The sequence below is a fragment of the Trichosurus vulpecula genome, chromosome 4 (genome assembly GCF_011100635.1).
Source record: "Trichosurus vulpecula isolate mTriVul1 chromosome 4, mTriVul1.pri, whole genome shotgun sequence".
Taxonomy (NCBI): domain Eukaryota; kingdom Metazoa; phylum Chordata; class Mammalia; order Diprotodontia; family Phalangeridae; genus Trichosurus; species Trichosurus vulpecula.
Window position 1 is genome coordinate 95,447,273 of NC_050576.1, and position 23,296 is coordinate 95,470,568.

The 23,296-nt window shown below is 34.5% G+C and overlaps 1 protein-coding gene across 1 annotated transcript in view; it reads right to left on the bottom strand.

Annotated features, from left to right (window-relative positions):
• Positions 1 to 278: 278 nt before the first annotated feature.
• The window catches only part of LOC118848832 (potassium channel subfamily T member 2-like), a 48,106-nt gene continuing 25,088 nt past the window's right edge, over positions 279 to 23,296 (bottom strand). Inside the window, exons 4-5 of the mRNA XM_036757858.1 lie at positions 10,745 to 10,829; positions 279 to 1,387 (exon numbers count right to left, since the gene is read on the bottom strand). Of these exons, the coding sequence (XP_036613753.1) occupies positions 1,276 to 1,387; positions 10,745 to 10,829 (197 nt within the window). The 3' untranslated portion in view covers positions 279 to 1,275. The remainder of the gene's footprint in view (positions 1,388 to 10,744; positions 10,830 to 23,296) is intronic.

Below are 23,296 nucleotides of genomic sequence, written 5' to 3' on the forward strand. Positions count from 1 at the left end.
TTCAATACTTTTGCCCCTCTTTTCCCTGCCCAATTTCCAACTCCTTCTCCTTTATGTATGGTCCCTTCCCCCTGTTAGAATGCAAACTCCATGAGGGTAGGGATGGTCTTCTTTGTTTTATTTGTATCACCCACACTAAGCACAGTGCTTGGCACATTGTAAGTTGCCAAATGCTCTATCCATCTATCTGTCATTTAAATTAAATGAATCAAATTTCTCCACACAAGTTTTTATTATGATAATTATTATTATTATGATTATTTCAATACCAAAGACATAAAGGAGTTCTTTCAAGAATTTGAAACATACTCCAAATTTCTTCTTTTTTTTAAAAAATGCACAGTGAAATAATTCTGCATTTGCTCTTTAAATTTCAATCTAATTCTTTCTAATGAATTATGATATGTAGATAGATGAAGAATTCTGAAGCACAAAAGCCAAATGAAGATAAGTTTAGTATATTGTCAGAAAGCTAAGCTAACATTTCCACTCTAAGGTTCCATATATGGCCATTCAGCAGTTTATTTTTCTGCTCAGTCTTTGTTTTCTTGGCATATGTAAATGTGTCAACACAATTATAAAAAGAAAAGTCATGTACTTCATGTTTCCTTTCCTTTTCTTTGTCCCCTGGCTTCTTTATGTGAGCAATAAGGCATGCTGCAGAGAGTTTTAGTGCAATTCCAAAATGAATATATTGTCATGGGAAAAGACAGACAAAAAAGCTATGAAGATAAGTATTCTAACTGAAGCTATGATTCTGATAACAACAATCACACACAACATAGTTTGCTTCTGGGTTTGTAGGTGATAGACATTGCTGAGAAATTTTGCTTTTTGTGAGAAAGCAGATTTAAAGAACAAATCTTGGTACATTTAATGCCTTTTTAAGCAGCAATAATTTTCTATGTGTAGTATGTTAGGTATTTTTACTTTCTGTTTGCTTCCATTAAACCTTAATTTTTTTAATTGCTTGTATTAGTCAGGATCAATATTGAAGCCTTGATAAATTTCATATTTGTTCTTGGATCTTAATCTTGCTCTTCAGAGTCACTCCATTAGTGCCTTTCAAATATCCATTGAAAAAATGGAATTGGTAACTGGAATATAGCTTTCAAAATAATCTAAGATTCAAAGTGGGTTTTGTTAATAGAATAGAATAAATTATATTCTATCCTATTTGTTTCATGCCAGCAGCATTTTTTTCTCTGTAGAAGTAGTATTGATGGAATCAAGGTACTCTGTAGAAAAATAGTGTTTTTTTATTATCAAGTTGTATCAAAGCTGTGTTTCTTCTCGAGTGTCAGGTCCAGTGGTATTGCAGATGCTACTTTTTCGGCTGGGTGCACTGTTCGGAAGGTATGCCAAGGGATCTGGTCGAATTAAATACCTAGAAAAGGAATACTTATTATTATACTTAAGATCAGTTAGATGCGATAAATCAAAATTTATTTACATAGTCTCTCTTGAGTTTCATTTCAAACATGATATGACTTTAATTTCTAGTCTGTTCAAACTATCCTACATCTATGGAACCACAGCAGAAGTATATGTAAGTGAAAGATTTACTATGTAAATTGCTCAATGATTGATAGGGATAGTATTATCAGTTCTCCGTAACTGACAAGATTCTACCCATGAAGAGTGAGAAATCAAGCATGGGGATCTTTTTCATTCAGGTTTAATTTTATCATTTCTATCTTGACTACTGGCATAAATTCCAGAATTCAGGGTATTGAGATATTTATATTTTCTATAAAAGGTGCCTGGGTTCTAGGCCTTGTTTGGCCACTAATTAATTTTGTGACCCTGACAAATCTTTTTTTTTTCTTTTTTGAGTTTCAGTTCCTTAAGCCATGAAATGACTGACTGGGAACAGGTGATCTCAAAACTCAAAATTTGACAATTCTATGAAGTGATCCACATAATCGCAGTAATCACTCTACTTAATACTTCACTTAATCATACTCAGGTCATGCTCACAGTCCAGAAATTCAAAGGAATTTTGGACTTCTGTAATATAAAAAGATAACAGGTCATATTTATGCAGTGTATATTTACATAGCACAAAGTGCTTTGTATACATTTTATTATTTGACCCTCACAAAATGCCTATTCTGTAATGGTTATTTTTATCCGAATAATTTACAAATGAGGAAATTCACATTCATGGATGGTGAGTAACTTGAAGCAAGATTGGAATCTTGGTCTTTCTGACTTCAAAATGAGTGAGCTCTCTATTATACCACATTGTCTCAACCACATGTATTCTACCAGGAGAGGAATAGGAAAATTTCCATCAACCAATACTTATTCACAAATGCTAAAATTGGCACTAAACAAATATTTACTTTCCACTGTCAACTCTCAGTAATTATCAACAGGCTTATTTTTGTGGAAACTGTGCAGGGGATAGTTTTAGGTGCCAACTATAAAAAAGAGGTATAAGAGTATCAGATACAAACAGGTACTCTCATTTATTTCTGATGAAATTGCAAAGTTCTAGAATGTTTTTGAAGAGCAATCTGCTAATATGTAATAAAATTCACAAAAATTATCATATACTTTGGCTTCAATCTTCCATTACTGCAAATAAAACCCCAAAACAATTATGAATTATTTTAAAAGCTAGCTATTAATTTTTTCAGAGCTGCATCATACATTTTTTAAAGTTGTAAACAAAATTAAAAGTACAATAACAGAGTGGCAAAAGGAAATTGTTGTATATTCACATAATGAAATATATAGTGACATTTAAAAAATATGAAGAAACTTGGAAAAAGCTCTATGAATGAATACAAAGTGACAAAAGCAAAACTAAAAGAATGGTGTACACATAATCCTGTCAATGATTGGTATAGGATGATAGGTGAATGAAAAGGAACAATCAATCCCAATATGTTTTTAGAATACGTGACTGAAATGAATAATTACTAAGCAAGCTTAATTTTATTGATGTTCAATAATTAGCTTAAAATGAAATACAAAATGTTTGATTATTGCCATTTTTGTTGCTGCTGTTGTAGTTTTAAATGACAGAGGACAACCTCTCCACCCCAGGAGAGAAATAGATGGATCAGGAATGGCCAGAATAAGCCAAATTTTGGTTGGGAACATAGGACTCACAAACAAAATGATACATTTATTTTTATTATAGCATATATTATCATTTAAACAAGCATAAAAATCACTTTATAGCTAAGATCATAAATTTAAAGTCCAGGGGAGGGAGTGAACCCTGGGAAGTAGATAGTAGGGCTCTGTAGGAAGACCTCTGGATTAGGGTTAGACTGAAGGACCTCAGTCTGCTAGGTGGCACAGTGAATAGAGTGCCAGGTCTGTAGTCAGGAAGACACATGTTTAATAATTCAAATCTGGTCTCAGACACTTACTAGCTGTGTGGCTCTGGTTAAGTCACTTAACCCTATTTGCCTCAGTTCTTCACCTGTAAAATGATCTGGAGAAGTAAATGTCAAATCACTCCAGTATCTTTGCCAAGAAACCCCCAAATGGGATAATGAAGAGTGAAACACAACTGAGAAAGACTCCACAACAGCAGCACCTCAGTCTGATAGTGTCTATGATTTCAAGCAAAGTTTCCTCACCTGTTAAAAGACAAGATTACCTCTAAGGAGATTATCTCTAAAGTTCCTTCTAGCTTTATATTTTAAGTAGGAGAAATAGGGGAATAAGCATTTACATAGTACCTACTATGTTATGGACCCTACACTAAGTGTTTTGTTTTGTTTTGTTTTTTAACATATAACTTATTTGATCTTCAAAATAACCCTATAAGCTAGGTGCTTTTATTATCCCCATTTTGACAATGATGGTTGAAGAAACTGAGGCAGAGAGAGGTTAAGGAACTTTTCCAAGGTCACACAGTTAGTGTCTGAGGCTACTTGAATTTCCAGCCACTGTGTCACCAACTGGGATAGTAAAATAGTCAACAAGTATTTATTAAGCTATTTCTGTGTGCCAGGCAACAACTATGGGTAGTTTGAGGAAAACCTCAGTGACAAGAGGGTAAATGGAATGTTTAGGGAAAATGAAAAAAATGACTGAGTAGAAGGTTCATGTGGAGTTGTAAGTTGAAAGAGGAAGAAAAGGCCTCATTACGAATGTCCTTGTAAACAGCAGACAGGAGTAGGGAACATGGAGTGACTACAAATGTGCATTTTAGGGAAATTATAATATAGATATAAAGCTCTTGTTATGCTCTTAATCTCATAGAAATTGGAATTTTATTGTTTCATTTTAATTTTAGTACATTGAAAAATGAACAGAGAACTAATTTAAAAACATGAAATATAAAGACAGTTGACTTTAAAAAAAAGTAATTAATATATAGTATATTTCTTGATATGAAGAATCAGTAGAAATTATCCTAACAACCATAGTTTTATAGGGTTTTATTAACTTTGAAAGCATACATAAATTTCAGATCCTATTATTGAATTTTGTAAACTATGTACAATGCTTCTTGATTTTTATAATTTTGTCAATCAATGAGGAAAACAAATGGTGCACATTAAGGTTTATAGTGCCATATGAATTCCTAATTTATTTTTCTTCTAATCCAGTGCAAATGTTATGCCTTAATTGAAAATATGCTGTGAAAATGGATTTTAGAAGAATAAACTTATTTATCAACAAAATTGATAAAAGTAAAAAGCTTTAGATTTTTCAGGGGGATAGAGTACAGTTATCCCTTCTCCATTTTGGGGAGTAAAGGCATACCACCATGATCTGGAAAATCCATATAAAATATTTTGGCCCTCCCTTAGTACCAGAGAAGAGGTCTGATTTTTTCTTTTTTTATGGGGTGTTTATAATACTTTATTGTAAAATTTGGCTTGATATTATACAATACTATACATTATTTTATGCATTTATGATTTTCTAAACATATTATGTGTTATCTGCTAGCCTTCATGTGTTGTCTACAGCTTCCACAAAATTCCCCCCAAATTCACATTTAATTTCTTGTGCCAACCCTCAATATATCAAAACCACAATGGGTAAAGTTATGATGTGGAAGGGATAACTGTACTAGAAATAGTAGTTTATTCATCAGAATTTCCCTTTACTAATGAAATCAAGTCTATTCTTCACAAAGAAGATGAGATAGCAAGGAAAAATAGAGCAAGACATCATGGAGATTTTGAGCCTAGGAAACTAGGAAATTTTGATAGAAATAGGAAAGTCCTCAAAGGGGGAAGAGGGAGAGAAGGAGATACTGAAATTCACCATGGAATATTAGAGATATAGGTAACATTTAAATGGAAATTAGCAATTTGAGAGTTCCAGGAGGGCAGGGTAGGACAGATGTTTATCCACACAAGAAGGCTTTCAATACTTAAGCATGAGTGGGATGGTGAAGCCCTCTCATGGAATCTGGATCTCGGCCTTTCTGTGAGTTGAGTGGAATGAATGGGGGTGGGAACTTTTCAGCATGGCTCAGGGCTTCTGATTGTCAGCTAGGCCTAAGTTTTGAGTTACTAAAATCACCTGAACTGTAGCCTCACCAAATAAGGAAAAAGATGCTTTTTACTTCCTTGTTCCTGGGTTAGATTTCTCCCGAGATTGTGAGCCTGAACTCCACCAATGAGAGTAAAAGGTCAGTGGTGGGGTGGCGGTTGTTTACCTTAGGGTGTAAAGCTGAATTTCTGCCCTCTGGGCCCCACCTCTCCCTATTGATTGTCTATTGGTTAGGAGACCACCCTTTCCCATGGGATTGTAATAAAATTCATTTCTACTTTATACTTAGAAGCCTCTGAGTTTTTAATTTTGGGTTTAGTTGTTGCCCACACAAGTATATCATATATACACAGTCTGTGTGGACTTCTGAGCTCTCTATAACATGATCTTATATTTATTATTTTTGTAACCATGATAAATTATTATATCAGTGTCACCAGTGACAAACTTTGAATAAAAACACAATGGAATGCTAAGAATAATTTTACTTAAACACGATCAAAGATTCCATAGTCAGCAACTATAATAGCTAATAATAATAGCAAGCATTTTGTATTTACCTCTTTCCTCCACCCCTTTCAAAATCTCTAAACAACTCCAATCATCCTTTTGTCCTTGCTCCAGATTAAAAGGTTGAGAAATCCTTTTTCTTTGCCAAGGCGCACCTCTTCACTGGAGCCTTCTTCCCACCCTTCCTCTCTCTACTGGATGCCTGTGTGTAAGCTTAATGGAACATAAGACCTTCCTTGTCTATTAGCAGGCCTATGTAACCACATGTTTCCTCTTTTTCCCTTGAGACAGGGGCCATGTTAAAGGTACACAGGTATCTCAATCACAGCTGTGATATATCCTGAGCCACATACAGCCCATTGAGGGGAGGGACTTGCTTAAAGGGAAGCTTGCTTAGGGGAAACTTGCTTGCAGAAAGGCTTTCTTTCACACCTTTTGGTACTAAGCTAACTAGGCTCTGAATAAGGAGGGTTGTGATGCCTTCTGGCTCTTAGCCTTTTAGCCCAAAGGGTATGTATATTCTGAGGTGAGATTTGCTTTGGAGGTTTGCTCAGGAGAAGGACCTTTCGATTCCTTGGACAGGCCTCTGAGGAGCCATTTGTTAAGAGATCCCCAAATACTCAGTTGTTTGTGCTTCCCCAATCTGGTGGTATACTTAGGTGGTTGTATTACTTTGTTCAGATAGTTGGAGCCCTGTCTGTTGATCCTGTTGATCCCTGTGCTAATTTCTCTGCTTGTATTTTGTCTCTACTTGTACTTTGTCCAAGTTCAGGGTGCTGACCTTTCCCCTGAATTGTTGAATAATATATATGTTTTATTAAAGTAAGATTGTTTGAAGATGGTGGAGTAGGTCAGAAAATTCCAAGCTCTCAAGATTTTCCCCCACAAAAGAGTTAAAATAGCACCTTAGGGTGAACAAAGTGTGTGTGGAGACAAAGAAGAATAGGGGCACAACTAGGATCTTCCTGGTACAATTTAAGAAGATTGGAAGAAAAATCCTGGGACCAGGTTTGGTCTCTGTGAGGAGTAAACACCTCTGGGCTAAGTTCTGTTTTAACAGCAAGCAGGCAAGCCACTTAAAAAACTACCAACAAGCCCTGGGGTTAGTTGGCTTGAGAGGCTGTCTCAAACCCAGGCACTGAAAATTTGCATTCTGGGATAGTGAGAGGAGTCATGTGTTTGAGCCTAGGAAGATTGTGGGAACCTCTGCTGACCAGGAATGTCAGACACAGCTGTGCTGGGAGGAGCATTGGGGTGAGAAGGAACCAGCACATGCCGGGTGAGTACAGAAACAGTGGGGCAAAAAGCCCCTGGCTGTGGGCACTTATAGGAGGTTGGAGGTTTGGCTTTGGTTCCAGGCTACAGGGAACTGAAGATCTGGGGCAAAAGACACCATCTCCCATACTCCAGGGCTAGAGGTGATTGCAAAAATCAAGTTATTACCACAGGAAAAAAGTGCACAGGCAAAGGAGAAAGAATCCAACCATAGACACCTATCACAGGAATAGAGATGGCCAGGGTTCATCTTCGGAGGTGGATATTGAAGTAAAGAAACCCCCAAATAGCAATGTCAAATGGTCACTTGCCCAAAAAGAATTTTTAGAAGATTTTAAAAAAGACTTTAAAAATCAAATGATAGAGATGTAGGGAGAACTAAAAAAAAACTAAACAAATGAAAATAATCCAAGAAAAACAAGAAAGTTATGAAAGGAAAGGCAACTAATTAGAAAAGGAGATTCAGAATCTCAAGGAGGAAAATGACACCTTGAAAAGTAGAATTGGGCAAAGTGAAGCCAGTGAAATTAGATCAAGAAATAATTAAACAAAACATGAATAATGAAAAAATAGAAGAGAAGGTGAAACATCTTATAAGAAAAACAACAGATTTGGAGAATAAATCAAGACAAGAAATATAAAAATAATTGGACTAACTGAAAGTTATGATCATAAAAAGAATCTTGATACAATAATACAAGAAATAATTAAAGAAAATTTTCCTGAAGCATTGGAACAAGGCAGGGAAGTAGAAATAGAAAAAATCCATTGAACACAAATTAAAAGAGATCCTATGAGGAAAACTCACAGGAATACCATAGTCAAGTTCTGAAACCCCCAGCTCAATGATAAAATACTAAAACCATCAAGATTAAAACAATTTAAACATGATAGTGCTACAATTAGAATTACACAAGACCTAGCAGCAGAGACATTAAAGGACCATAGGTCTTGGAACACAATATATCGAAGAGCAGAAGACCTGGGGCTCTGGCCAAAATTATCATACCCTTCAAATTTCAGTTTTATCTTGAATGAAAAGAAATGGACTTTGACAAACCTTCAGACTTTCAAGACTTTGTTAAAAAAATCCTCAACTTATTAGAAGATTTGACATTCAAGAACCAAGAGAAGCATAAGGTACATACCAAAGACTGACTATAAGGGATTCATGAGAACAGACTGTTTACCCTTTATATAAAATAAAATGTAAAATGTACATCTAACATTCTTATTAATAACTGTCAGGTACATAAGGAAGAGGGGGATAAACCTGACTATGATATGAATTTAAAAACTAATACCATTTAGAAACAGTTAAAAAAGAGTAATAATTTTATACAAAAGAGGTGCAAGAAGAAGAAAGGATACAGAGGATTTAGATGGGGGAACAGGGCTGGTAGTTCTGGTAACCTGCTTTCATCGGGAATGGGTTTAAGAGGGAAAATACATATATATTTAGAAGAGTATAAAAGTCTTCTAAATGTAGAAGAAATAAAATGGTAGGGTTATGGTGAGGAGGGGAGAGGACAAGGGAGAGATTAACAAAAGGGAGAGATTTTCAGAGGGGAGAATGAGGGAATAGGTAAAGGGTGTTTAGATAAATGGGAATGGGAGGATAGGGGAGGGATCCTTGGAGGGGGGTAGGCAAGTAATAGGAGGGTGATGTAGCAGGTAGATGTAAAGCAGAGGAGGCAGGAGGGAGAAGAAACAAAATATATGTACAAACATAAAAACAAGGATCAGGAGTGGAGTGTGTTTGGGAAAGTATATGTCTATATACGCATGTATATATGTGTAAGTGTATGTATATATCTGTACTTGTATGTATATATAGTGAAACATATCTAAATCATATTGTAGCCTTCTGGGGGGTTGGAAAGAGGGGAAAAAGAACAAAGTTAAAATGTGCACAGCAGAGAACAAAAGAAAACACAAAGAAGCAAAGGAAAGATGGACAATTCTCAACACAAGGTGTATTGTTTATCATATTGGTTTTCTTGAAATGAAAATTTATTGTTACATATTTTGAATCCTCTCCTATGTTCTACCTTGCACATGACATGCCATTTTTCTTTCTTACTTTATATTTAAGTTTCAACATTCAAGTTTATTATGTGTTTTTGTTTCTTTTCTCTATTTTGTATTCATGTTCTGGTAAAATAAAACAAAAAGAAAAAAAAAAGATTGTTGACCCCTTTAAAGTTGCCTTTCCTTTACAAAAGCAGATCAAAGAACCTGTGCTGGCAGGCCATCCTGGTATGCTAGGGTGCTTGCTATTTCACTGTGCCATCATCATCTTTCTATTTCATCATTAATCTTACATAATATCTAATGACTACTTTACCACTAACTACAGACATGTTTGTTTCTCTCTTATCCTTAAAAATAAAAATACATCTTCAAGATAATTTACTATATTTTTCTCATTCTCAGTTTTAAACACCTAACAAGAGTAACCTAAACCAATGGCTCCAATTTCCTCACTAACCATTTTTCCTTCATTATATTGATGGACTTTTGATCTCATTGACCACTCATTAAACCATGTCATTTCTCAATTAATAAAATCTGATACCTTCATTTTAACTCTAAGATACAATACAAACTCCCTTTTTTGAAATCTCCAGACTTTTACAGCCTGTCTCTAACCAACATTTAAAACCTATTTATACATTGCTTCCCTTCACACATCATTTATTCCTGCTAAACTTTCTTTGTTGTTCCTCAGATCTGACAATTCTCCAACTCTGTGTATTAGCACAGGTGATTAAACATGACTGGAATGAACTAAATCCTCACATCCACATCTTAGAATCTTTTTTTCCCTTTCATATCTTATCTCAAACACCACCTCCTACATGAGGCCCTGCTGCTACATGGCAATTATAATTTTTTTTCCTCATTGACCTCCTTGTCACACAACCCACAGCAGCTGTTACAAAGATTTCAGTTTGCTGGGGCTGTGAATAGAGTGCTGGGTCTGGAGTAAGGAAGATCTGACCTTAGATAATTACTAGCCCTATGACTCTAACCAACTCACTTAACTTCCTCTTGCTTCAGTTTTTATTTTTACCTCAAAAATGGGATAATAATAGCATTTCTCTCCTAGCATTTCTGTGAGGATCAAATCAGACAATATTTGTAAAGTGCTTGACACAGACCCCAATTTCCTGAAACCTCGTTTAGGGTTCCTTCTTCCATGGTAAACTGAATCTCAAATAAATTGTGGCTCCTAGAATAAAAAGTGCATCTCATTTACTTCCTTTAGATCTCTCTAGTACCTATTATATAATTCTGGATCCATAGGAGACACATAGTAATACTTACTGAATTGAAAATAAACAGGCCTATGTTTTTAAAACATTTGTAAATTTGAAGAAACATAAGAATTTGAAGAACATAGAAGAAAAATAAATGTGTTTTAGTGAAACTTAAACTTTGAAACTGTAACTCTCACAGATATATGACATCGACTTACACGACATCATTAACCTCCAGTCTTGTGTCAGGAGAAGGATTGATCAGGATGTATGAAAGGGTGCCTTGACGATCATTCATTTCATCTGCAGGATGGATAAATAAATATCAAGTTATTAGATTATCTACAAGTTGTAGCAATGATTGTTTTTAATAAATCAATCCAGGAAATTCCTACCTAGTCTTTTTAGCTGTCAAAAGAGTTTAGCAGATCTTTTAGAAGGGAAATCTATTTTCAAATTATCATCATTGGAAATATTTTTCATGGAATAATAAAGATAATTGTCAGCTTTTTCAGGAAAGGAACAAAGGATACCACTCTCATAACCATATGTGAAATCCTGTTAATACTTCTAATTATATATTCTACTATCATCTACTTCTGAAAAGTATTCGTTTGCATCATATTTTAGAAAGCACATAAGAAAAATTACTTAAGAACTGGATGTTTCCATATACATTTGTCTTCATAATATAGTGAACACAAGAAACATAATTCCTTTGCTTTTGCAAAGACTCTTGATTAAATTCATTTGATAATAAAATTTCAGGGACCAGAACTGCTGAATCATTTGAGTCAGCATCTGAAACAGAACTCTGCATCTACCACCTTTCACATTTGTCAAATCAATACAATTTTTTTATCTGTGATATCACATTTTAATTTTTATGCCAAGGAGCTTGCTCTGGAGAGTCCATGACCCATGGCAAGACAATAGTCTTGCCATGTACAGGATGGCATCTTTGAAGGCAAACCTGGACTACATGGCTTTCATGAAGATCCTAATCTAGACTGTAATGTTCTTTGGGATAATGAGCCAGATAATCACTTCAACTCCACATATTTTAGGAAGATAAAAGAAATATTAATCATAGAGCTTGGGTTGAGAAAAAGAAAAGTTATAGTATCTTATTCATTGGAGACATTATCAAGACACAATTTAATTATCTTTGTTAAAAGGAGATAATAAATTGACAATCAAACCTGATGTATATTTTGTCTCATTTAAATTTGAAGAACATGTTATATAATAAAATTCCACTAATATTTATTTAACAGATAATAAAGTTTTGTTCCCTCAAAGTATCCTTTATTGGATAACCCAAAATAATACAAGTGACTCAACATGAACAACTTAAAGTTCCTGACTAAGATTATAGTAGGGGAATATAATAGAGTCCTGAGCAGAATGTTTGTCTCTCTGAATCCAATCAAAATTATTACAAAAACTAGATAAAAATAGACACATAAGCAAATAAAAATCAGTACAAAAGAACATAACATAGATTGTCTTGTAAAATTAGTACATTTATAAGCAAGGTTATATTTGATTCATGCACAGCTATTCAGGCAAAACTTCTGTTGAACAAAGCAAAATCCATTAAGTTTTGAAGTCAAGCCATATAAAAGCCATATTAATATCTATTTCAAGGGAGGAGGAAAGTGCCCCCCAAAGTCCACAGCTCTAAACCCATGAAGAGAGACTCTGACTTTGTGAAAAATGTCAGAACAGGCACCAAAAGGTATTTGTCTTTCACCATTAAATTCAAGGTCATGGATTCAAGATAGACTGAGAAGGAGACCTATACCTAGTGGCAGCATTCCAGAGTGAAGGGAAATCTTGGGCTCTAAGCTACTTACTGAGATAGGAACAAATTCAGAAGCAAATAGTAGCTGTGTAGCTCTAACCTCAGGACAGCAGTGGGGACTCAGTTATAGCCTCCAGCCTAGTCCAAAGCCAGCACTGGAAAAATAAGGCCTGGAATCCCAGAGCAAATAGGAACCTGAAGCTTTGTCATTCTCAACCTGCAGAGCTATCCAGCTGGCTAATAATGGCCAAGTCTACCAGCTGTCAAGTAGAACTTCTAAACAGAGGCAAGATGGCAGGAGAATTGTGCAGACACAACTCCAGGCCAGGAACCTGCAAAGTTCAGACTGGAATAGCCCTGATTAGATTTTATGCTGGACCAGAAAATTTTGAGAGTACTCAAAGTAACCATCTATGGTTGGAGCTCTAATAAGTTACTAGAACTATACAATATTCAATACCCCAAGAAAAACTCAAGAAGCCAAAAGTCCAGTCCAGACATTCTCCCTAGAAGTGCAGAGAATTTGACTCTAACACAAAGTCCACAGTAAGGAAGAAGGCTGGGGGGAATGAGAAAATCTAAAATGGATCCTACCATAAAGAGTTATTATGATAACAGAAATGCTCAAGACACAAACCCAAAAGAAGAGAATGACTCCAAAACATCAATAATCAATTATTCAAAAAAAACAGTTTAGGCATAAATCAAACCATTCAAACCACTGAAGGACTACTTTATAGAGCCAAAAGAAATCATCTGGAGTAACAAAAGGTCAAGAATCTTAAAAGAATTGATGAAAAAAGTGGTAAGAAGTTGGACCTACCATTACCAGATCTCAAACCATAATCCAAAAGCAGAAATCAATCAAATAATTTAGTTAGTTAAGAAATAGAGAAGCTAATATGGCTTTGGAATATATTATGAGAGCAATAATCTGTCTAAAAAAGGTGACTGTACCATTGCATTCTGCTCTAGTCAAAAATATATTTTTAACATTATGTTCAGTTCTGGAAACCACATTTTTTTCTTTTTTGAAAATTTAAACTTAAATGCACAATAAGAAAAGAAAAAGAAACATCATAAATTTAAATGCACAAGAAAAGAGAAAAAGGCATGTCATCTACACAGCAGAACATAAGAGAGATTTCAAAATATATAGCAGTAAATTTCCATTTTAAGAAATCCTATATATTAAGTACTACACATTGTACTAAAAGCTGTCCATCTTTGCTTTGCTTCCTTGTTAGTCTTCCTTTGTTCTCCGCTGTGCACTTTGTTCTTTTCCCTCCTCCCTGCCCCAGAAGGCTACGATTAAGCACAAATATAAGTAGTTACAGATATGTAGATACATATATACTTATATACACCTACACATATATTCACACATACAGATATAGAAAATACTTTCCCTAACAAAATCTACTTCTGATCTTTGTTTTTATATTTGTGTGTATATCTTATTTCCTATCCCTACTAACTCCTCTACTTTACTTCTAACCTCTACCTTGCCCTCCTATTACTTAACCAAGGATTCCTCCCTTATCCTCCCATTCCCTTAAATCTAAACATTCTTCTATACCCTCCCTTTGACCTCTCCTCTCACCCTCCCCTCTAGAGATCCTTGCCATATCCTCTCCTATCCCCTTAGCATTCTATTTCTTTCTGAACTTAGAAGACTTTAATAGTCTTCTAGATATATACATACACATATGTATGTATGTATGTTTATATGCATAACTTATTCCCTCTTGAACCCATTCCCAATGAAAGTAGGTTTCCAAAACCAATAGCCCTCCTCCCCCATTTAATTCCTCTGTTTTAGTTCTTCCTCTCACACCTCATTTGTATAAAATAATTACTCTTTTTAGATGTTCTAAATAGTTTTATTTTTGAAGTTATATCATACTCAGGCCTACCCCAACTTTTCTTACAAATTACCCAATTACTAATAACAATCTTGGATATGTTTTACATTTTACATACATAAAAGGTAAACAGTCTGTCCTTACTGGGTCCCTTGTAATTCATCTTTAGTATGGTAATTACATTTCTGTTGGCTCTTGTATGTCAAATCTTCAATTAAATTCAGTTGTGGGTTTTTTTTAACGAAGCCCTGAAAATCTGACAATTTGTTAAATGTCCTTTGGTTTTTTTATTCAGGATTATGCTTTAGCTTTGCTGAGTATGATATTTTCTCCAGAACCCCAATTCTTTTGCTCTTTGAGATACAGTGTTCTGAGACCTGTGGTCTTTTAGTGTCACTACTGCTAGGTCTTGTGTGATTCTAATTGTGGTATCACCATATTTAAATTGCTTTTTTTTTCTTGTTGCTTATAATATTTTATGCTTGAGCTGGGGGTTTCAGAATTTGACTGTAATATTCCTATGGGTTTTCCTCATAGGATATCTTCCAGGTGGTTATTATCAGTGGATTTTCTTATATTTCTACTTTCCCCTCTTGTTCTAATGCTGCAGGGCAATTTTCTTTAATTATTTCTTGTATTATTGTATGAAGATTCTTTTTTTTTGATCATAACATTCAGGTAGTCCAATTATTCATATGTTTTCTCTTGATCTGTTCCCCAGATCAACTGTTTTTCATATGAGACATTTCATGTTTTCTTCAATTTTAAAAAAATTCTTTATATTTTGTTTTATTATTTCTTGATCTTTTATAACTTTACCGGCTTCCCCTAGCCCAATTCTGATTTTCAAGGAGTCATTTTCTTCATTAGGATTCTTTTCATAATCCTGTTTTTATTTGATTGTTCTTATTTTTTTTAGTTTTTCCTCAATTTCTCTCATTTGATGTTTAAAGTCTTTTTTTAATTTCTTCTATGGATATTTTTTGAGCAGGTAACCTTTTGATGTTACTCTTTGGGGTAGAAGAGGGTTTCTTTGTTTCAGTATCCTCCTCTGAAGGTGAACCTTGGACTTCTCTATTCCAATAGTAACTCTCTATGTTTTTATTTTTTAATTTGTAGTTGTTCAGTTTTTATAATCACTTCTAGTTCTCGGGTATGGGGGATGGTGCCTTTGGCCTCGGATCCTCCTTCAGTTCTCCCCTCTGGCTTGGAACTGCAACCAAGACATTCAGTCTCCTGTAAGTGCCCACAGTCAGTGGCATCCATGACCCATACTTTTGCCTCATCAGGCTTGTACTGGTTCCTTCTTGCCCCCTGCTACATCTTTGCAGCATAGTTGGGTCTGATATTCCTTATGAGCAGAGGTTTCCTCAATCTTCCCTCGCTCAGATGCCCAATACCCCTCATTGCCCCAGGGATAAAAGATCCTGTGGCTGGAGCTGAGGCAGCCTTCCAACCCAGCTAACCAAAGAGCTTGCCATTTGTTATTTAAGTGGACCTAGGATCTAGACTAGAGGTGTTTACTCATCATAAGGACTAAACCTCATCCTGGGACTTTTCTTCAGATCTTATCAAATTGCCCCCTAAGGACCCTGGTCCTTCCCCTACTCTTATTTTTACTTTTACTGCTCAATATTCACTCAGAGGTGCTATTTCATCTCTTTTGTGGGGGTAAATCTTGAGAACTTGGAATTTTCTAATGTACTTTGCCATTTTCCCAGAATACTCTCCCTGGAAACCATGTTTTAAGAAGGACAATAATAAGCCAGAAGTCATCCAAATCAGATTAATCAGTATAGTATTGGACCTTGAGATTATGCTATATATACCTCAAGTAAAGGAACTGGGAATCTTTAGACAAGACTTGTGAGGGAAAGTAGGTCATGATGGGTGGACTATATGTTTAATGAGCTGTCATGTGGAAGCAGAATTATACTTGAACTGCTTGATCTCAGAAGATAACCAAGAGGACTAGGTTAAACATACAAAGAGGCAGATTTAGGCTGGACATAAGCAAAAATCCTAACACATAGTGTAATGGACTAGCAGAAGTAGTTGATTTCCCCTTACTAAATGATTTTCAAGCAAATGACAGATAACTGTTGTTTTTGGAAATAGTGTAGAGGTGAGGCAGTTTAGTGCTTAGCATACTGTCTGGTATATACTAGGCAATTAATAAATTCTGGTTGAATTGAAGTAATTTGCTTGCAAGTGCAGTTTGCATTACCTGGTATCTGAGGTTTCATAAAACGCTAGGATTCTGTTATTCTCAAATACATGATTTCCAAATGGAAATTAAATCCATTTCTAAAAGACAACTTCAGAAAACCAAAATTCTGTCTCTTGTCCAATGATTAGAAAATTTTTGGGGGTGGAGGATGATCTTAGGAAATGAGGATGGAAAACTTTGTCCAAAATTTTCCTTCATGGATTTAGCATCTTAATTGACCCACTTGATTTTTTTCTTAATGAATGAATAAAGAAAATGGAGCTCATTCTGGAAGAGAAGTAACTTTCACCTATGTTGTTATTAGCAGCATGATAGAATGTTCATTTTGTATTTTTCAAATTTTCCCCAGGTGAAAGCTGTACTGATATATCATTTTTTTAAATTAGTGGATATTTCATTTAAGTATATCAGAATAGATCAAGAGCAAGGCTCTATATTTGATTGGGGAGGAGGAGGATAAGTATTTATACATTGTTTACTACATTCCAGGAATTGTACAAAGTTCTTTTCACAGATATCATCAAGTATTTACAAATATTTTAAAATATTTACTAATAATCTCATTTGAGCCTTACAACCCTGAGAGGTAGACATTATTATCACCATTCTACAACTGAGAAAACTGAGGTAAACAGAGGTTAAAATGACTTGCCTAGGGTCACAGAGGGCATGTAGGTGGAGCAGTGGATAGAGTGCAGGGCCTGGAGTCAGTAGCTTCATCTTCCTCAGTTCACATCTGGCCTCAAACATTTACTAGCTTTGAGACCCTAGGTAATTCACTTAATTCTGCTTGCCTCAGTTTCCTTATCTATAAAATAAGCTGGAGAATCAAATCACAAACCACTCCAGCATCTTTGCAAAGAAAACCACAAATTAGGTTATAAAGAGTTGGATATAACTGAAAAAAACCTGAAAATGGTCACAAAGCTGTTAATGTCTGAGGCCAGATTTGGACTCAGATCTTCCTGACTTCAGGCACAGTGTTATAACTACTGCACACCAAACTCCTTAATACAAAGTCATTCTTCAAATATCATTTTTTTTTACTTAAAGACCATTTCATATAATAGTAAAAGCAAGGTTACATGTCTACAAATTATTACAGAATAAGTGGCCCATTAGTGATGCCTATTTAATGCAAGTGAGTTTGGGGGATATGAGATTAAGGAAAACGCAAATCAATTTAAAGATAATTTGAACTCTCAAGAGTAAATGTGCTGATCATTATTAAAGCTGTTCATCTTAGATTAGTTATGTACCCCCAAAAGCTTATTGTATTTCTACGAACATCTCATAGAAATACAGCATGACATCGTGGATAAATTGCTGGACATTGAATGTAAAAGAACTGAATTAAAACTCCACCTGTAATATATACTCTGTAGCATGGGTGAACCTTGGACCTTGGTAAATGATTTGCTATGATTCACACGACAAACAAACGTCAGAGGTGGAACATGAACTCAGGTTTTCCTGACTCTTACCACTTCCTCCAAACTGCCTCTCTAATATAGCAAAGGAGATAAAATCGTGCTTCTATATTCTGAAAATGCACTTTAAGCATATCACTACCTTCACTGGTTTTTGCATTACTGATCTAATATCCTGGTGGCATTTTAATAAACTCTAATTTTTTTTCTATAAACATGATAATTGTGTAAATTTTAATCTATAAACATAAGTTTGGCTTAAAGAGTTTGTAAATTTCTTCAAAACAGTCAACCTATGATCCTATTTAACAAATCTTTACTTAAAACTAAATTTATTTAGTAGTCTTCCTTTGTTATACTTTGTTCCAGCAATGGCTCTAAGTTCATCAGTGTAGGTACTCCCAACAACAATATGGATCATGGCCTCACTGTTCTTTCTCATTATCAGTAACATTTGCCTATGTTATCTTTCATGTTCAGTAATCATAACAATGATTTACTAATTTCACCAGGAAACTTGATAGACTACTTCTTGCATTCTAGAAAATGATTCACCTTTCAAGATTAGTTAAAATGGTTACAAATGCACTAAAAATCAAACTGTTCACTAGTGTTTCAGATTCCTAGGCAGGAAGACATTTTCTATTTACATTTGTTAGGCCATTTTTGTACTGCCTGGATCTGATTTGTTGGATGCCCAGCTGCTACTAACTGGTGGTTAACAAACATGGTCATATCATTCTTGGCTCCTGTACCTAATGAATAAAAAAATAGTGTTTGCAAAAAATAGTATTCCCTCTATTTTTAATAAGTACTGGAAAAGAATTTTCATCTATTTTTCTCTTTGGTTATATCTAAATAGACATACTTTTCCCCCGTTATTTCTCCAGAAAAAGGTTAAGGACAAGGACATATTTTTAATATATATATCATGGAGAATTCAAGGATGAGAAATATAAATACATGAAAGAAAATTTCAAAAACTTGATTCAATAAAATGTTGGAAAATTGGGTTCCAAAATGTTTTTACTGATCGTAAATAATTATCATCTTAGCAGTTTTGTAAAAAGCTTCATTACTTTGTCTATTAAGTCAAGCTATTTATATTTTTTCTGTAAATGGACAGTGAATTTAAAATAACTCTCAATTTATACACTTATTATTCTGTCTTATTGCTACCTTGTAAGAATAAACTGGTTCCCCCTGCTGCCCCCAAAATCAAATAAAATGCAGAAATCTGTTGCAAATCTGCTATGGAAACATTGATCCTTTATAATAATTACTGATGAAGGACTTGTGAAATTGAAGTGATTGAAAATAAAATTTCAAATTCTTTACTGCTATATTTTTCTAGAATACCATTTAATATAGCCATTCATTTCAGTTACATAAAAGTTGACCATATGAATAAAATGCATATGAATAAATAAATGGATGGGTATTTATTAAGTGTTTATGTAAAAAAAAATCTGAAGTCAAGTTCGAGATAATTAGCACTGATCTAGAAGATTGTAAACTCCTAAGGAGTCATTCCATCTAGTTTTTCTCCTTGAATCAAGCCTTCACAGTGCTTCCAGATTTAGCTTCTTTATTATTCAGACATCTGATTATCTTCTTCCTTGCCTAACAACTCTTCACTTAACCCTATTGCCAATAAAAAATCCCCTATTCCTTAGATTGCTTTTCAAGTTCCCCAACAATCTGAACGATCTTCTACACACACTACACAAACAACATACCTTTTCAGTCTTATATTGACTAGAACCAAATTACTCTCCAAATTACTTCCTGGACATTCCTGCATCATGTCACCTACCCTCAAGCCATCTTCTTCATCCTCACCACTTCCCACCTTTACCTTTTCATGCCTTATTTTTTGCCTTATTTCTTGTGCTTTGTTTTGCTTAACCCAGGCCTTTAAGTCATTCCCTGATCATTTCCATAGCATGATGCCCCTCATATACTTTCCCTTTTCTAGATTCCTCATTAGAATATAGGCTTCTTGAGGACACAGAGTTACTTGCCTATTTATATTGTTTTCTGTAGCACTTGCCACAGTTACTGACACATAAGAGGCACTTAATAAATAAATGTTCCACTATTCATTCATTAATTTATTCATTATGTCCCCAATATACACTACAATTGAACTAAAATGTTTTCTATTTTTTATCCACATTATGCATTGCCCTTCTTACAAGTAGGGAGATGTTACTTCCCACATACGCAATTCTTTCCCCAACCAAACTCTGCATTATGGTATTTTACCCTTCTTTCAAGGCCTGCCTCACACATCACCTCCTCTTTGAAGTCTTTCTTGATTCCAGACACTTGGAAATACTTTTTCATTCCTTTACATTTTTTTCCTCTTATGGTCTTATATGGGCAGCTAGGTGAAGTGGATAAAGCACTGGGCCTAGAATTCGGAAGAATCATCTTCATGAGTTCAAACCTGGCCTCAAATATGTAGCTGTGTGACCCTGGGAAAGTCATTTAACACTGTTTGCCTCAGTTTCCTCATATGGGAATGAGATGGAAAAGGAAATGGCAAAACACTCTAGTATCTTTCCCAAGAAAACACCAAATGGGGTCATGAATGGTCTTATATTCTTCTCTCTAATAAAGTTATTGTCTATTTGTATAGTATTGTAGTTATTCCATGTCTCCCTGTAGGTTATTATAAGCTCCATGTAGGCAGCAATTGGAAAAGTTCTTTAAAGATGTTAGGGAATTAATAATTAATCAATAATAATTAATAGTTTTTAAAGTAATGAGTGAGTGAGTGAATCAATGGATGTACATCAGCTCTAGATGCTTTCTGCTCCTATAGATAATTCATTTATTTTGCAGAAAAGAAAGTGGAATGTAGTATGGGGAAAATCCGTGATACCTGGATAACTTTACTTTGGTTTGATAAGGTAGTCAATCTTCCTCTCAGGGTTGTGATGGGAACAAATGTAAAATTTTGTCATAGCTTTATCTCTACATTAGTAATACACTATATAAGAACCACCTAATTAGCATGTTCAGTCTAAAACAATACTTTATTAAGATAAGACCTTGGGTCATCCAAAATTTGATTATTTGAATCAAAAAATAAAAGCTTCTTTAGGATAGTATAACTGCAATCCATGCCAGATATAGCCATTGTCACTTATCCTCAAGTCACCTGCAAAGATTGTTTTTAATTCTGTGCTTTTGACCTTTTATCTCAAGCTGACAGTTCTTCCCTAACAGTATTTGATGTCAGAATCTGTCAGCACCTGTAGCAGAACTTGCATTCTGAAGACAATATTGAATGTTTGTACTTTTAAAAAATGCCAGTCATTTTGTCATCAAAGCATTTGGTGTTCCCTCTTCATCAGGATGGATATTCCCAGCAAGTTTGACATGCATTCTGAATACATCCTTAAGAAAAAAAATTATCCCAAGGAGTCAGTAATTGGAAGGTATCATATCCAAAGCTCTCTTCATTTTCATAGGCCAACATTTAATAGGCTTTCTCTACATGTTTTATAATCTGTTATCATTTCACAAAGAAAAATGATTCTATTTCTTTGAACAGTGATCTTCGCCATATAAAATATATGTGAGATGGGGAGGTTTATGGGAGGTTTGGAGGGATGCTAGGGAATGGACACTGTAGAGCAAAACTAGGAAAAATAATCAACAAAATTAAATGACATTCACATTTTCTAGTTTATCTCTCTAGCTATTTGAGAGACAAAAAAGCAGAGTAGAAAAAACTAGCAAACTTAAATTAAAAAGACCTACATTTGAATCCTGGATGTGTCACTTAGTAGCTGGCTATATAATTTGGCTTTATCACTTAACCTCTCTGTGACAGTTTAACTTAATTACCTTAATTAAAAAAATAAAGTGCTACCCAACTCCCAGGGCATGACTATATGAAATCATTCTAAGTCATGAAGTATTGTACACGTGTTGGGAATTATTCACCAACACATTCATTAATATTTCAGTAAAGAGTCATGTATCATCCTTTACTTTTTTAAGGAATGAGTCTATATTGCCTCTCTAAATACTACCACTTAATATATAGAAGCAGATGGCCCTAGATACAAAAGTATTTTTGAAAAGTAGAATGCTTTATCACAATGTTTATTACTTTCAAAGAGGGCCATGTAACATTTTGAAAAATTGACATAGTTAATGAAAACACTATCAAGAATACACTGGTTCTCTTTCACTCTGTTTTCCTTAATCTAGAAATCCACATTACAACAGATCTCTTCAACAATTTAAGTTCTGTTTACTTAAATATGATGTTTCTGCTACTTTAATTTCCCAATACCTAATGAGGTAGTCTTTGACTTATCCGTTTGGAACTCTTTCCATTTAATTTGAACACAAAAGAATAAATTGCTTTAAAAATGAACTAAATATGGAATATTACATATTGTTTTAAATATCTCATCCCTATAATAATTCAGAAAAGTACAAAGAAGCCTAGAATAAGATCCTATATTGCTAATATTTTACATTAAATATGCAATGTGCCTTTTCACAGATGAATAAGATAATTGTTTTTTCTGGTTGAATAAAAAAGGATTAGAAATGAGATTCATCTTCTGTATGCTCATTGAAAGCATTCTCAGTAAACCTCTAGTAGCAGAATGGACAATAGGAATGAGGTCCCTCTTCATGTTCTTACATGATTTTTATATCCTTTTTGTAGGTTTGTCCATGTTGAAAGCAATTTTTCCCATGTAGTTTGGATATAATGGGTTTTTTATATGTGGATGTCTATTAATCTTTTTTTTTAATTTTGTGGATCAATGTTATGTCTTGGGCATTGCAGGCAATAATCTAGTCTGTGGAAACAGTCCAATTCAAGTATACTATATAGGTTGAGTTCTACAGGATAGGATAAGTTTTATGTTTATGGTATGGGATCTTTCATCTGTCCACTCCTGAAAGAAAGTGTGCCACTGCAGTGCAAATTTAAGTACTAGGGTACATCTTCTATGTATTCAGTAAGTACTATATTTTTGCAGCATGTAGTAAATACTTATGTTTCTCATATAGTCTACGTTGATCACTAAAACTAGAGTCCTAAAGTATAACTTCTATAGCAATTTCTGGTAGCAGATCTAGTCCTAAATCATCACCATAACATCTGCCATTTTCAGACAAGTATGTATTATGTGGCCATTTGTTCAATGCTTCCTGGACAACATACAGGTGTCTGAATGCATGTGGACATTGCCCACTGGAGAATTTTTAATTTGATTGTTCAATCTTATGCAATTAATAGAATTACCTCAGAAGCTGTCTTTTCATTACATTCACCAAACCTAATGGTAAGTGGCTAATTTCAACCTTTACCATTGTTTTGTGAATTGATATGTGTATGTTTTAAAAAATATTTCTGTATATTATGTCTTCTTTATGTGCTCTGAAAATGTCTATAATTT